General features: G+C 41.9%; 1 protein-coding gene across 1 annotated transcript in view; it reads left to right on the plus strand.

The window, feature by feature from the left end:
• pex6 (peroxisomal biogenesis factor 6) overlaps nucleotides 1-15,789 on the plus strand; it is a 40,195-nt gene that overhangs the window by 14,303 nt on the left and 10,103 nt on the right. The window contains exons 7-17 of the mRNA XM_037690615.1: nucleotides 265-367; nucleotides 481-683; nucleotides 2,351-2,537; nucleotides 4,972-5,048; nucleotides 6,579-6,696; nucleotides 9,825-10,030; nucleotides 10,181-10,242; nucleotides 10,922-11,030; nucleotides 11,755-11,871; nucleotides 14,497-14,574; nucleotides 14,810-14,949. Of these exons, the coding sequence (XP_037546543.1) occupies nucleotides 265-367; nucleotides 481-683; nucleotides 2,351-2,537; nucleotides 4,972-5,048; nucleotides 6,579-6,696; nucleotides 9,825-10,030; nucleotides 10,181-10,242; nucleotides 10,922-11,030; nucleotides 11,755-11,871; nucleotides 14,497-14,574; nucleotides 14,810-14,949 (1,400 nt within the window). The remainder of the gene's footprint in view (nucleotides 1-264; nucleotides 368-480; nucleotides 684-2,350; nucleotides 2,538-4,971; nucleotides 5,049-6,578; nucleotides 6,697-9,824; nucleotides 10,031-10,180; nucleotides 10,243-10,921; nucleotides 11,031-11,754; nucleotides 11,872-14,496; nucleotides 14,575-14,809; nucleotides 14,950-15,789) is intronic.

A 15,789-nucleotide genomic window follows, 5' to 3' on the forward strand; every position in this document is an offset into this window, starting at 1 on the left:
TATATACATATATATATACATATAAAAATAAACTACTACTTGTACTACAATTCCTACTTTGCGGTTTTTCACTTATGGTGGGTCTTCAGGGTACAGATCCCCTGTGATAAACGACGGACTACTGTACTTTAAATTCTAGCAGTTGTAAGGATATTTGTTTTAGTTGTGTTATAAAATTATCAAATTACTTGTGACTTGACATTTTTACCAGACTTTCCAGAGGTTCAGTCTTTGATCAGTGAAGTCACTGTTGTTTGGTTGTAGGTTTCTGTCTGGTTGTACGGTCCTCCTCCATGGTCCTGCAGGCAGTGGGAAGACGACTGTGGTCGGAGCGGCGTGTCGCAGACTGAACCTCCACCTGCTGAAGGTGCAACTGCAATTATAAAATCAATACATTAATACAGTGGAGTGTAGGAAGTGTGCTCATGTGTCTGTGTTCAGTTGCAGCTTGCAGCAGTCATGCGTCCTTGTTCTGTGTAGGTGGACTGTGTGACCATGTGTGCAGACACCCCTGCAGCCTCGGAGGCGAAGCTGAAGTCGGTGTTCCAGCGAGCAGACGCTCTTCAGCCCTGCGTCCTGCTGCTCAGAAACTTGCAGCTTCTGCTCCGAGCTCGAGGGCCTCCTGAAGACAACGGCAGGGTCCAGGCGATGCTCTGCCAGCTGCTCAGCAGTGTTCCCACCAAGTCAGTGAACCACCTATAAACCTAATGAAAAACACTAAGCACATCTTCATAACATCTGGCTCTGCATTGCACGGCCTCTGCAACTGTCCTTTTCAGGTCACATGACATGAGTTTGTCTGGTTTCTTTTGAATCCATTTATGTAGAAGCTGCAGTGATCAAACAAGATGACCAGTCATATGTTTACATGGACATAAGTAATCGTATTAAACGACCATTTGGAATAAAAATGCATCATGTAAACGCCCCATTCGGATTATTTTTTGTTGATTCAGCTCAATCTGAATGAGACGGGTGGTTTATGCTGATTCATAATCCGAACGGTGTGCATGTAAACACTTAATCTGATCATGTTATTCCAGTTGTGGAAAACTGACGTGACTGCGACTTGTCAACCTCACGTATTTCCACCTGGTTAGATGATATCATGTCGGGGAAGCAAAACTGGTCTGTGAGCGACACAACATTTCTACTAGAAACTCTGAAAGAGCTCAAAATGATCTGCATCACCTGTAGCTCAGTCAGGGAGTGCAGCTACGTCTCCACCGTCATTAAAACCTGTCGCGGGTCCATTTTGAGAGTTCAGATTTGTTTACGTTCATCACAGAAGTTGAACTTGTTCTTCTGGGGGGGGGGGGTTAAGGAAAAAGCCCACTGCATGTAAACGCTCGTCGTGAACAGATTGTGCTCATGTAAACGATACATTTGGATTATTTAATCTGAATACATTTCATTCTGATCAAAGAATTTTGCACATGCGAACATAGCTACACATCAGATTTCAAACAACACATTTGTTGTAAAACATTACAAACTACAGTATCATCCTTAGCTAATGATGCAGCGTCCCCTCAGTGTGGACTGAAATCGGCCAAAAGGCCTTCTCCTACTCTGCTCCTGTATCCTGAACCACCTGGCAACAAGATCTGAAGCTGTCCACTTTAACCTGCAAGGGATTTTTTAAAATGCAGACATGCTCCTGTTTTTAGTATTTTACCTCGTTTCATAACGTAGCTTGATTTTATTTAGTTTTATATACCATATCATACCATTTTATTTATAGAGCACTTAAAACGGCGACAAGACCAACCAAAGTGCTGTACAGACAGAAAAACAGGCAACACACAAAGCAATATACAAAATGAAGTAAATCAAAATATAGACATAAAAACGTATTCACTACTTTTATTTACTTTTCATTCTATATGCTTTTTATGACTGCTTACTGTTGTTGTGCTCTGTGTTGTAAATGAGTCCTCGTGACTCAATGAGACTAACTTGTATAAATAAAGGTTGAATGAATGTATATTTTATAATGAACACTGTTGTTGCAGACAGTGGGGGAATAACAGCTCACATTATGAGTCTGATGACATGTTGGAGCTAACATTCCTTAAAGAAATACATTCAGTTTGCTGCTTTTCATGACAAACTTTTTTTACCCATATCTTAGTTTAGGCAGAAATCACCATTTTAACTTCTTCTACCCTGCAGTCTGTGCTCATTTCGACTTACTTACAAATGTACCTTACGCTGAGTAGGAGACAAATGAACCATTATGCAACTGTATTTCTCCTCACGGCATCCAGATGATCAGTCAAACATGTCTGATGTGGATCAGGTTAGCTTTTACATTCTCTGTGTAACCTTTCTCCTCTGTGTGTCTCAGTGTGGTCGTTGTGGCGACGGTTTGCAGAGCTCAGGATCTCTCAGCTGGTGTCATGGGGGCATTTATCCACCAGGTAGAGCTGGAATGTCCCACAGAAGAGCAGCGGTGCTCCATGTTGGTCAGCCTGAGTCAGGACCTTCATCTGGGCAGAGACGTCAACCTGGAGAGACTCTCCAAACTCACCGCAGTATGCTGGGTCTTTGTTTTATCTTATTTTTTCCTCTAATTAAGGAGAACTTCTGGACTTTTAGTCCTGATTAGAACACTTGTTGTTGAGGGCCGGATGTTCCTGTGGTTAAATTAGCACTTTAATATTTTTACACACTATAAAACATTTGAGTGTAAAGAACATATATCTGTGAGATATTATTCATAAATTAAACGGATTCTTTCATTTTTCTGGACTGAGTTCTATCGTGCATTGAATAATTAAATGTGACGTGAGACGTTAATTTTCTTTGACCCATCAAAATGAATGCGGTCATTTATTAACAGAATCAAAGTTTAACATCAAACATTTACATTAATTTGGCAACATTGATTTCAACCACAGCTTAATTAATTAGCTTTACAATCAGAAACCATACGGCCATGGTATCTGGGTCAGCTTTACAACAGACATTTCTGAAAATATCTGGATTAATTACTGGCAGATAGAAGAGTTTTAAAGATGGGAAATGAGGGAGTTTAAATGGAGAGAGATGGGTGAAGATGTATGTGTCTGTATAAGATGTAGGTCTGTAGACCAGAACGACAACACGCTCCTTTGGACCCAGCTTATCCCACGGTACACTTTGGTTGAGATCGACTCTTTACCTTTGCAGATGATAGTTTCGGCGTCGGTGTAGAGTTTCCTTTCAACTCTTTCCAGCGTCTCCGTAAGAACAGCTAAAACCTCAGGAGTCGTGAGTTCATCCCAGAACAGACTTCTTCATTGTTCCTCTGAACTTCTCTCGTTCAGGGACTTCTCGTTCGAGGTCCTCCCTGGAACGTTGTTCAGCTTAGTTCCCGTTGTTCTCCAGCATTCCAGCATTCTGAACTCTGCTGCTCTCTGAAAACTAGGAAGTGTTGACCCTTTTAAAGAGTTCAGTTCCGGTTCCTCTGAGAACTTCCTGATTGGTCGAAACGAACCAACAGGGTGTGGTTTTAGTGATGTAAGAGGTTATTAAAAGTCAAGGAGAAAGATTGGATTGTTTAAGAACAGACAGAAAGATGTTTTGAAGAAACAGAGACTTTTGGAGCCAGTTCTCCCATATCTGTCTGGAAAAGTTAAACATGACATTTCTTTCCAGTAAACATGTTGTTGACCGAAACTTGACTTTTGACCGACTTACAACTTGCTCATTTCAGACAGAAAATCAAAATGCATAATTACTCTTGTAACAAACATTAACTTGATTTCTACTTTGAATGAGGATTAAAAATCATTTATACTGTTTCACAGTTGATTTAAAATGAGTAGTTCACTTCAACATTTAAAATGGTTTGAACTAAACACACTTTTGATTATCAAGATATTGTAAAATAGTAATGATAATAAAAAAAGAGAGTGTTCTTTCAATTAATCAGTGCAGGACACACTTAGAAAGTCTCTGGATGAACTTAATTTTGTGTTTCTGGACTCAAATCAATGAAATGACGGTTCTTGTCCCAGGAAGGCCCTCAGGGGCAGATTTGACCTGAGGCTTAGTTCACTACATGAGTGTGATAAATATCTACAGTTAGAAGTCTTTATCTCATTGAGGTTAATAAAAAAATAACTTTCTCATTTAGCAGTTCATTTGGGACATAAAAGCATTTTGTGATGAAATAATTGTAAAAGGTGACATCTATTCTGCATTCTTCAGTTTTGTATTTAAATAAAATCAATGTACATTTAAATGTTAAAAGTTCAGTGCCCTGAGATGACTTTTTTTGTGACTTGGCACTATATAAATAAACTGAATTGAACTGAATGGAATATGAAACATCCATCCATCCATTATCTTTACCTGCTTATTCCATTTTGGGTCACGGGGGTCGTCGGTGCTCATGTCCAGCAATCACTGTGCGAGGGGTGGGGTACACCCTGGACAGGTCTCCAGTCCATCACAGGGACACATAGAGACAAATGAGACAACCATTCACTCTCTCACTCACACCTAGGGACAATTTAGAGTTACCAATCAGCCTAACATGCATGTTTTTGGTCTGTGGGAGGAAACCGGAGTACCCAGAGAAAACCCACGCATGCACGGAGAGAACATGCAAACTCCACCCAGAAAGGCCCCTGGACTGGGGTTTGAACCAGGGACCTGCTCGCTGAGAGGCAGCAGCTCTACCAGTTGCGCCACCGTGCTGCGGAATATAAAACAGAACAAGCTAAATTAAATATCCAGTGTGTTGACTACAGCGCCAAATAGTGGCACAAATTATGAATTGTAACTAACTGAATTCTAAAGTGCAGTTTTTCAGAGATGGCAGTGATATTTATTTACACTGAGTTACATACTGAACGTGAAGGTCAGAACAGATACATATATATATATCCACGATTCATTTCTGTGTCTGTAGCAACGTGATGGTGATGGAATCGGTAAAACATTTTTTATCCATTCTTTCCCTTTGCGTTTCCTCTTCAGGGCTTTGTGTTGGGGGATCTGAGTGTTCTGTTAGCTGAAGCTGGAAGATCTGCCTGCAGGAGATTGATTAGCACCTGGTGAGTCTCTGAAACTGAACAAGAGACCTTTAAAAGATTTCTGACATATACAGACAGGGTTCAGGAAATCAAGGAACACCTGATTTGGTGTTCAAAAGATGATCTCTCTGGACTTGTATTGATTCTAGTGCGAGTCCATGTGTTTCTACAGTGTAAACAGGACTTGTAACTTTACTGATTGCTATAGTGGCTTTTTAGTATCTAATGTCATACAATATAAATAATTATTAAGAACCTATGCAATTTGCGCGTACCATAGGCTACAGTAACGGTCATCTCTGACTGGGACTGCCCACAACCTAAGGCACCAAGTTCTGAGTGTTTTATGTGACTCAAATATCTCCTGGAATTTCAGGATTTACTTAGAGATGTTTGTTTTCACGAAATGCTGGAAACCTTGCACAGACTAATCGTGCATGTGTAGAAAGTAGAGCCCAACTGATATGGAAATTTTGTTTATCGCCGATACCGATATTGTGAGGTGACGGCTAGTGCTGATAACCGATGTATTGGCTGAAAATATTTAAGCTTTGTCAACCCTGAAGAATCCAAGTAAACATGCGTTCACATTTTCTGTCCTCCACTATTCACCATAAAGTTATCAAGTGTGTTACAAAATTATAAATTAAACCCATTTGTTTGCAGAGGAGTAAATATTTCAGACAAACAATTCATTTCATTGAGGACGACGAAGATAATATTACTAACACTAATTTATTTTACCTCTATGTTAGATTTATTGTTCCGGATAAAGTTTACAAGGCTACTAATGGAAAGTGGGTTAGAGGACTGAAGACAATTTATTATTATTGATTTTTAATTTTACCAATCAATTACAATAAACTTACCGTGCTCTGTTGAGCAAAATATTCTTCACAGTATTGCTCACTGCTTTGGCTGTGCAGCGCGGCCATGACTTGAAAGTAGTTTGCGTGCTCCCTCTGCTGGATACATTGTACACGCCAGTGGCATGTAAGGACATGGCTGGTTCCCAGCATGTTAGGGGTGGAAATTAGAAGTGTTTATATCGGCGCATAATGGGACAATTATCACCGATTCCGATATTTTCCCAAACGTCTATATTGTCCTAAAATATCGGTCCTACTGATGTACAGTCGGGCTCTAGGTTTGAGTCCAAGTTTGTTTTAATTAAGGCACATTGTAGCACAAAGTATTAAATAGCAACTTTTCCAACAAACAGTCAAAGTACCTCAGAGGCTCAGATAAAGGGACATGATACTACAATCCCAAGGCTTTAGGAGACAGGAAATACCAGAACTTGGAAAAGATTTGTAATTGAATAAAGGAAGGTTGGACAAATCAGATTTAGTATTTTCAATAGAAGTTTCAATTACTAGACTGTAACTGAAAAACCTCCACATTATTTAATATGTGACGTGTGTCACATACTTGTAAAATAGTGGTTGTAGCTAGTCGACACCTGACTGTCACCCAGATAATGGGGCAGCAAAACGGCACAGAATGTGCTTCAGCTCAGTGACTGGTCTCAGAGTTGTGTTGTTCGTGCAGTGGTGGCCAGCGCCAGGAGGACCTGTGTTCCAGTGGAGTGACCATCATGAACCAAGACTTCACCTGTGCCCTGGAGACCCTGCAAGACGCCCATTCCAAAGCCATCGGAGCCCCCAAGGTGACACACACGCCTCATAATGAGACTTTAAAGAGTTTTGTTGTAAATAAAAACACTTCTCCTGTAAGATGCAGTTGAGGGTGTCTGTGCATAAACTCTGAAGAGTTTTTCCTATTATTGTTTCAATTTTATTTTGTTTCCGTCCTGATTTTTCATTTGCTACTAAAAAAAAATCTTATCTGATGGGAAATTGTCAAAACAATGGGATTTTGAGTTATGGTTTTCTCTTAAATCCCCTCCGACTTCAGAGCGTGCACATCCGATCTCAATGTTCCCTCTAACTGTTCATGTGTCTGGACAAACACACAAGCTCCCTGAGCTCTGAGCATCCCTCTGCATCCTCTGTCCACACTCCAACTACCTCCATGTCCTCTCTAACTGCATCCATATATCTCCTCTTTGTCTTTTTCCTGGCAGCTGCATTTCTAACATCCTTCTACCAGTATACCCACTGTCCCTCCTCTGGACATGTCCAAACCATCTCCCAGTTGTTCAACCTGTGCTGTACCTCTGATGATCTCATTCCTAATCTTATCCATCTTTGTCACTCATAAGGAGAACCTCAACATCTTCATTTCTCCCATGTCCAGTTTTGTCTCCTGACTTTTTGTCCATGTCTCTGTTTCCAGACCATACAACACAGCTGGTCTCACCACTGTTTGTAAACTTTTCCTTTGACCGTCCAGATACAGTGCCTTGCGTTAATACTTTGTAGCTCCGCCTTTTGCTGCAGTTCCAGCTGCAGTTCCAGCTGCAAGTCTCTTGGGGTTTGTCTCCATCAGTTTTGAACATGGAGAGACTGAAATTCTGCCCATTCTTCCTGCAAAACAGCTCGAGCTCAGTGAGGTTGGATGGAGAGCGTTTGTGAACAGCAGTCTTCAGCTCTTTCCACAGATTCTCGATTGGATTCAGGTCTGGACTTTGACTTGACCATTCCAACACCTGGATACGTTTATTTGTGAACCATTCCATTGTAGATGTGTCTTTATGTTTTGGATCATCGTCTTGTTGGAAGATAAATCTCCGTCCCAGTCTCAGGTCTCTTGCAGACTCAAACAGGTTTTCTTCCAGAATGGTCCTGTATTTGGCCCCATCCATCTTCCCATCAATTCTGACCATCTTCCCTGTCCCTGCTGACAAAAAGCAGGCCCAAACCATGATGCTGCCACCACCATGTTTGACAGTGGGGATGGTGTGTTCAGGGTGATGAGCTGTGTTGCTTTTAAGCCAAACATATCATTTTGCATTGTGGTCAAACAGTTGGATTTTGGTTTCATGTGACCAGAGCAGCTTCTTCCACATGTTTGGTGTCTCCCAGGTGTCAAACTTTAAACAACTTTTTATGGATATCTTTGAGAAATGGCTTTCTTCTTGCCACTCTTCCATAAAGGCCAGATTTGTGCAGTGTACGACTGATTGTTGTCCTATGGACAGACTCTCCCACCTCAGCTGTAGATCTCTGCAGTTCATCCAGAGTGATCATGGGCCTCTTGGCTGCATCTCTGATCAGTCTTCTCCTTGTACAAGATGAAAGTTTAGAGGGACGGCCGGGTCTTGGTAGATCTGCAGTGGTCTCATACTCCTTCCATTTCAATATGATTGCTTGCACAGTGCTCCTTGGGATGTTTAAAGCTTGGGAAATCTTTTTGTATCCAAATCCGGCTTTAAACTTCTCCACAACAGTACCTCGGACCTGCCTGGTGTGTTCCTTGGTCTTCATGATGCTCTCTGCACTTTGAACAGAACCCTGAGACTATCACAGAGCAGGTGCATTTATACAGAGACTTGATTACACACAGGTGGATTCTATTTATCATCCTCAGTCATTTGGGACAACATTGGATCATTCATAGATCCTCACTGAACTTCTGGAGTGAGTTTGCTGCACTGAAAGTAAAGGGGCCCAATAATATTGCACGCCCCACTTTTCAGTTTTTTATTTGTTAAGAAAGTTTGACACATCCAATAAATTTCATTCCACTTCATGATTGTGTCCCACTTGTTGTTGATTCTTCACAAACAATTAAAATTTTATATCTTTATGTTTGAAGCCTGAAATGTGGCAAAAGGTTAAAGTTCAAGGGGCTGAATACTTTCGCAAGGCACTGTGTACACCGAGTACTACTGTTTGCTAACACTTAGCATGATAAAACCGGCTACAAGTCATGGGATTAACTTACTGTCTTTGTTTGATGTCGTTCGACCGTAAACTTCTGTGATAAATCCAAAACGCCAAATATTATTCCTCTCTATGAGATGAAATATAAAGCTTGGAAAAGCGCTAGAAGCCAAGGAGGTTTGTAGCTACATAGCTTCTTCAGACGTAACGCAAAAACTCCAGAAGACGCTGACTGGCTGGACTGAAAGTTTCCCTGTGATTTCATTGGTTCAAACTTTGTAAACTTCCGTTTTCACTAGACAAATCACGTGCCACAGGTCTGTTTTGACCAGGGGGGGGGGTTTCTCCCTCCACTCTGAATGCACTTCAGACAGGTTGTAGAGACCGCTGCGCTCTTCTATGACGTCATACTCTTCTTGTGCGCAGAGCATGTGCGAGCAGTGCGTGATTGCGCAGGCGTGCAGCTTAGAGGGATCATCGGTTTTTCTTCAGAACTGTCGGAGAAGGATCTTTTTAGCTCGTCCTGTTTTCTTTACAAGTCACTGCTGAGTCAAAAAGCTCGTGACGACCTGAGTGATGCTTCTGCTGCTTTCACCTCAGAGTATTTTTATTCCCAACACAAGTTAATTTTCACACAGTGACTCATTTATTTTCTTCTCTACCTTTCTGTCTGCCTGGCTTAGTAAAAGTGCTGACATGAATCGAGAGGCGCGGGCGTCTGGTTACCATGGTAACCCTAATGAGTCACCAACAGCTTTAACATTTTATTTGATCTTGGTTTTCTTTACACTTTTTTTTTACAGTTTGTTAAAATGTCTGTGTTTTTTTAGCTTGGGGTGAAAAGTAAATTCTAAATGAATGTTGGGTTCTAGAGAAGAAAGTTGATGTTGGTTGGGGTTTCAGGCAGTTCCTGCACTCAGCAGGTCTTCATAAATGTTCTCTGTGTGTTTAGTTGTTGAGTCCTCGGCTGGTTGTAACCAACACAGCTCATGGTTATGTGTGTCGGCAGATCCCTAGCGTGCGCTGGGAGGACGTGGGCGGTTTAGAGAGCGTAAAGAAAGAGATCCTGGACACGATTCAGCTTCCTCTGCAGCGTCCTGAGCTCTTGTCTTTGTGTCTGAACCGGACTGGAGTCCTGCTATATGGACCACCGGGGACAGGAAAGACTCTGTTGGCTAAAGCTGTGGCCACCGAGTGCTCCATGACCTTCCTCAGGTGGGTTTGTGTTTTTAAAAACATCAAAAGGCATCAAACGTGTATGAAGGTGGGAGATTTCACAGCATCTGGAGTTCTGGTCTTTCACGACTAAAGCTTTGTGAACGTTGTGATGTTTTTTTTTTACCTGCCCATGATTTTCTGTTTCAGTGTCAAAGGTCCAGAGCTCATCAACATGTATGTGGGTCAAAGTGAAGAAAACATCAGAGAAGGTTTGTGACACATCGTACGTTTTATTTCTGTTGTGTTTTCCTCTTTCATTCCGTTCTTATTACAGAAAACAACTGGAGTTCAATTAAAAACGGGAACGTGAGCAGAATGACAAAGCACAACATTAGGAAAGTGAACGTCAAGAGACTGACAAAAAGATAAAGATACATATTCTGATTGTTTCTTTTGTTTTAACTTGGACATTTAGTCATTAAACTTTCCATCGAATTAAGAACTAACTAACATTTTTTATCGGTTGTGCTTTGGATCATTTGTTTGGACTTCAAGTTTCTCCTCCGTGTGTATTCCTGCTTTTTTGTCCTTCGTTTAATCTGATCGTGTTGTTCCACCATAAATAATGGGAAGCTGTGGCTGAGTGGTTAGAACAGTTGTCCTACAGTGGGAGAGTTGGGGGTTTGATTCCACCAGCAGTCACATGCTGAAGTGTCCCTGGGCAAGACACTGAACCCCTCATGGCCTCTGATGTGTCCCATCAGTGTATGAACGTGATAAAGCTCTGATTAGTCTCTGCATAGATCTAGTAGAGAGCTGTATGGATGTGTGTGGAGGTAAATGAGGCACAGATTGTTGTAAAGAGCTTTAAGTGTCTTGAGTAAATAGAAAGGTGCTGTGTAAGTGCGGTCCAGTCATCATGAGTTAACTGATGTGGATGTTGTGCAGTGTTCCACAGAGCGCGCTCAGCAGCTCCATGTGTTGTCTTCTTCGATGAACTGGACTCTCTGGCCCCAAACAGGGGACGCAGTGGAGACTCTGGAGGAGTGATGGACAGGTGAGGGCTTACATGCTCTGATTCCTGGTCAGATGAAATTATCCAGAGCTCTAAATGTTCTCATGCTGGATTTTACAACAACCTAAGCTCCCGATCCAACAATTTTCAGTCAGGTCAACTGGACAGTTTCTTTTTTTTTTGTGCTGAGACATTTCACCTTCTATCCAGAAGGCTTCATCAGTCAAGGAAAAACACAACACAAAACTGATTCTTCCCCCAACAGCTTACTCCAAAAGTGGAACAAACCAGTTATGTTGGTGCTAAGATGGTCTCTTTGGCACGCCCCCTTCTCCGGTGCCAGTCCTCTTCCTCATGCTGAGACATTTCACCTTAGACGAGGGAGAGGGCCAGCACCGGAGGAGGGGGCGTGCCAAAGAGACCATCTTAGCACCAACATAACTGGTTTGTTTCACTTTGGAGTAAGCTGTTGGGGGAAGTATCAGTTTTGCTGTGTGTTTCCTTGACTGATGAAGCCTTCTGGATGGAAGATGAAATGTTTCAGCAAAAGAAAAAAGAGAAGAAACTGTCCAGATGACCTGACGGAAAATTGTTGGATTGTACACCTGGATTATTGAGCATGGACTTTGTTGGCTAAGCTCCCAAACTTTGTCTTTCAAATTAAACCGTTTTCTTTTGGTCCTTTGTAGTGAATCACGTTTATTTAACTGCATGAATTTTCAGCCTCCGCAGTGTTTTAAACCTTGAGCTGGATCTTTCTGCGCAGAGTGGTGTCCCAGCTGCTGGCTGAGCTCGACACGCTGCACTCGTCTGCCGCGGTTTTTGTGATCGGAGCCACAAACCGTCCTGACCTGCTGGACCAGTCACTGCTCAGGCCGGGCAGGTTTGAAACCTCTCACACACACAAACACACACGTGACGTTTCTGTCACTTCAGAGGATGCTACACTGCCTCACATGAGGAGCTATAGACATGGATTACTAAAGGGATAACGTTACCACACCATCTTTATTTATAAAGCACTACAGAAGCAAAGATCTGTGCAGTTCCAGTCGACAGCATTCACAATGCACAATAAAGACGCACAACACAAATCAACACAGACTTATAATCAAAACAGAAACACAAAATAAAAATATAATCTCAGTTAATGAAGAGATGGTTTTAAGAACAGATTTTAAAACGTACAGGGAAGAGGCCTGTCAGATGCCCATAGGCCGTTCATTCCACGCTTTAGGAGAGCATCTTGATTATATTAATTATTTTTGACAATCATTTCAGAAAGTGAAACTCTCATAGATTCATTGCACAGAGTGAAATATTTCAAGCCTTTCTTTTCATTTTGATGGTTCTGATGAAAAGACAAAACTCAGTGTCTCAGAAACTTAGAACATTGTGAAGAGGTTCAGTGTGTAAACTGCTGATGTCACAGCCTGATCAGCTGATGAACTCCTGGACATGAGCTACAAACGTCTCATTCCTCCAGTCAAACCAGTCCTCAACCAGAGACGACATCAGAAGCATCTTACCTGCTGAGGAGACAAAGAACTGGACTGTTGCTCAATGGTCCAATGTCCTCTTTTCACATTGAAAATTTAGATATCAAGGTCTCAGAATCTGGACGAAGAGTGGAGAGGTCCAGAATCCACGTTGCTTGAAGCCCCGAGAGAAGTTTCCACAATCAGTGATGGTTTGGGTCCATGTCCTGCTGGTGCTGGTCCGCTGGGTTTTCTGAAGTCCACGCAGCATCTAGCAGGACATCTTAGAGACTTCATGCTTCCTTCTGCTCATTTTCCAGCAGGACTCTGTACCGGCCCACATTGACAAAGGTACCAGAACCTGGTTGTGGAGTATTCTCATTTTCTGAGACCGTTTTGGTTTTTCATCGTCTGTAAGCCGTAGTCATCAAAATTACAAGAAATAAAGGCTTGAAATATTTATGAATCTATATAATCTATCTATCGGGGCCCGAGATGGGATAGAGGCAGGGCAGCCAACTTGGGACCAGAAAGTCCCAGGTTCAATCTCCAGCCATTCCCACATGTCACAGTGTCTCTGAGCAAGACGCCTAATCCCTGATTGCTCCCCAGGTGCCTACATAGCTGCCCACTGCTCCACCTGGGTGTATCCCAGGTGTGATGGGTTAAATGCAGAGAACCAGTTGCATCACTGTATGGAAACATACGATGATGACAACACATAGCACTTTGTTTTATTTATTATAATTTTTAGTTTCACTTTCTGAAATTATTGATAAGACATTCAACTTTTTCACAATATTCTAATTTTTGAGATGCACCTTTAGTCATGGGAAACTGCTTCCACAAGTCTTAAAAAAATAAAAACTCCAGTCAAGCCATCCTTTTCATTTATCGGCTTTATCATTTATTCGTTTCTCTCTTTCTACTGAAGACACTGGATGACAAAAGGCTCAACTCCGATGCTCTTCACTGACTCTCCCTTTCTCTTTAAAATCCATTTTAACCGTCCAAAATCGCGTTTTTGGATTGTTAAAAGCAGCTAAGCTGAGAAGATAAGCTACGAGCTAAGCTAACAGGCCGACCTTGGGAAAAAACCTCCATCTTGTCGAAGCTCCAAAAATTCACGGTGGAAACCTGTGCCTTCGTGTAAAAAGTTGTTTTTCTCTGCAAAAAGAAGCAGAGAACTTGTTCACTGATTTTTTTATTAAAAACTGTGTGAAAAATGCTATGCTAAAGAGCTCAAACCACACCGAGCGTCCGCCATTTTGAGAACCAACAAACAGGAACGAGAGACAGCCCATGTCACGTCAAGGGGCCTCCCTCCTGTTTTTTTTTTAAAGAGACACGCTGCTCGCTCCCTCGCTGTCCATCCTTCGGTTCAAACAGTCTTATACTGCCATCCAGTGGTCATAAAAAGGTACTATACACAAAACAAATTAACTAACATTTCATCTTAAATTTGACAATAGTTACTAATTATTGTCAAATTTCAAACAATATTATCATTTATCGCAATAATTTCTGAGACAGTTAATCACTCAGCAAAATTTGCTATTGTGACAGGCCTACTCTGAGATACTCGAGTCTCTGAGACTCATTCCCAAACAAGATGGAGCATTTGACCCTTTTCCATTTGAGAACCACAGTATCAACTTTGAGGAGCTGACTTTCATCCCAGCTGCTTCCCCCTCCGCCGTGAACAGCCCCAGTTCAAGCTGAAGGTCGTGGTCTGAAGACACCATCAGAACCACATGCTCTGCAGAAAGCAGAGACACGGCCCTGAGGTTCCCTAACCAGACACCCTCCTCTCCACAACAGCCCCTGAGATCATGTCTATGAACATGTAAATAAAAACAGAGAAACGTAACAAGTTTCATGATCATAGAGAACAATGAACGCAAAACAAACTAGCTGGGTGTGGGTAGTCTGTCGTAGTGAGATGTGAGTCCTGACTTCAGCAGATGTTTTTTTTACTGGTCTGACTACAATGTTTAATGTTTCTGCACATCTGGACTTGGTCTTGGCAGGTTCGATAAGCTGGTCTACGTTGGAATCAGCGAAGATCAGGTCTCCCAGCTGCAGGTTCTCCAGGCCATCCTCAGAAAGTGAGACCAGATCCCTCAACGTTGAGATTAAAAGCAAAACTACGAAAGAGCAAAGTGGAAAAAAAAACCACATTATGCATTATCTGCTGTCTCCTTTATGAGGCAGGAAAATACACACATTTTGTCAGAAAAGTGTAATTTTGAAGCTTTGAATTTTAAGAGAACATTTCCAAGAATCAAGAACTTGTTTTTGTTTATTTATTGTAAAAACAAACCCAGTATTTTTCTTCTCCAGGTTCCAGTTGGACCCTGCTGTGAAACTGCAGGATGTGGTGAACCGCTGCCCCGGTCACATGACCGGCGCTGATCTGTACGCTCTCTGCTCAGACGCCATGACGGCCGCCATCAAGAGGAAGATCCGTTTCATTAACGATGGTAAAAACCCAACACGCCAGCTGCTACAGGCGGGAAGTTTTAAGTTGGAAATGGTGATGCTGATAAGAGTTGGTGCTGAAGCACTTATAACTCGATTACACAAACAATCTTTTAGGCAAAACCCTTTGGTTTGATTCTGTGTACAGCTTGGACACTGTGATTCACACGGACAGTCAGTCTTTACAGCGAGACCAACAGGTGGACGCAGTTTTATAAAGCATCATAGAAACGTGCTGAGTCATGTGTTCGATGCACGACGGGCTCTAAAAACGTCTAAGAGGTGCGCGTTTATGCACAGATTAATATTAGGCTTTAAGAAGAAATAAACTCCTGCGTTTGAAGTTGACGTACAGCATTTATCACTCTGGCAAAAGGTAGGCGTGTTTTTGCACATATGTATGTGAGTGTGTTTTTGTTAGCAAAATATTGCATAAGCTACTGAATATATTTAATGAAACTTGCTGTGGTTTCTTAGATGAACATCAACAACTGATTACATTTTTGGAGTCAACCAATTCAAAATGGCCGCCACAGACAGCTTTCCTTATACAACAACAATTAGGGTGTAAATCACCAGCTTTACCACGATACGATATTATCAACAAAAAAGGTTGAATCATGTCATCTGGACTTCGTTTTTTTGTTAAAAACAAACGTTTCGCCCCTCATCCAAGAGGCTTCGTCGGTCTGAGGCCTAGCCATCTGGTATTACCCAGAAGCCACCCTGACTCTTGTGTTCCAAGCCTGCCTCAGATACCCCTGAAGTCTGGCCTTTTCACTAATGGTTTCAAAAACACAAAGTTTGTTTTCTCAGTCATCCAGGTATATAACAACAAAAAA

Source organism: Nematolebias whitei, chromosome 16 (genome assembly GCF_014905685.2).
Source record: "Nematolebias whitei isolate Nwh7 chromosome 16, NemWhi1, whole genome shotgun sequence".
NCBI lineage: Eukaryota > Metazoa > Chordata > Actinopteri > Cyprinodontiformes > Rivulidae > Nematolebias > Nematolebias whitei.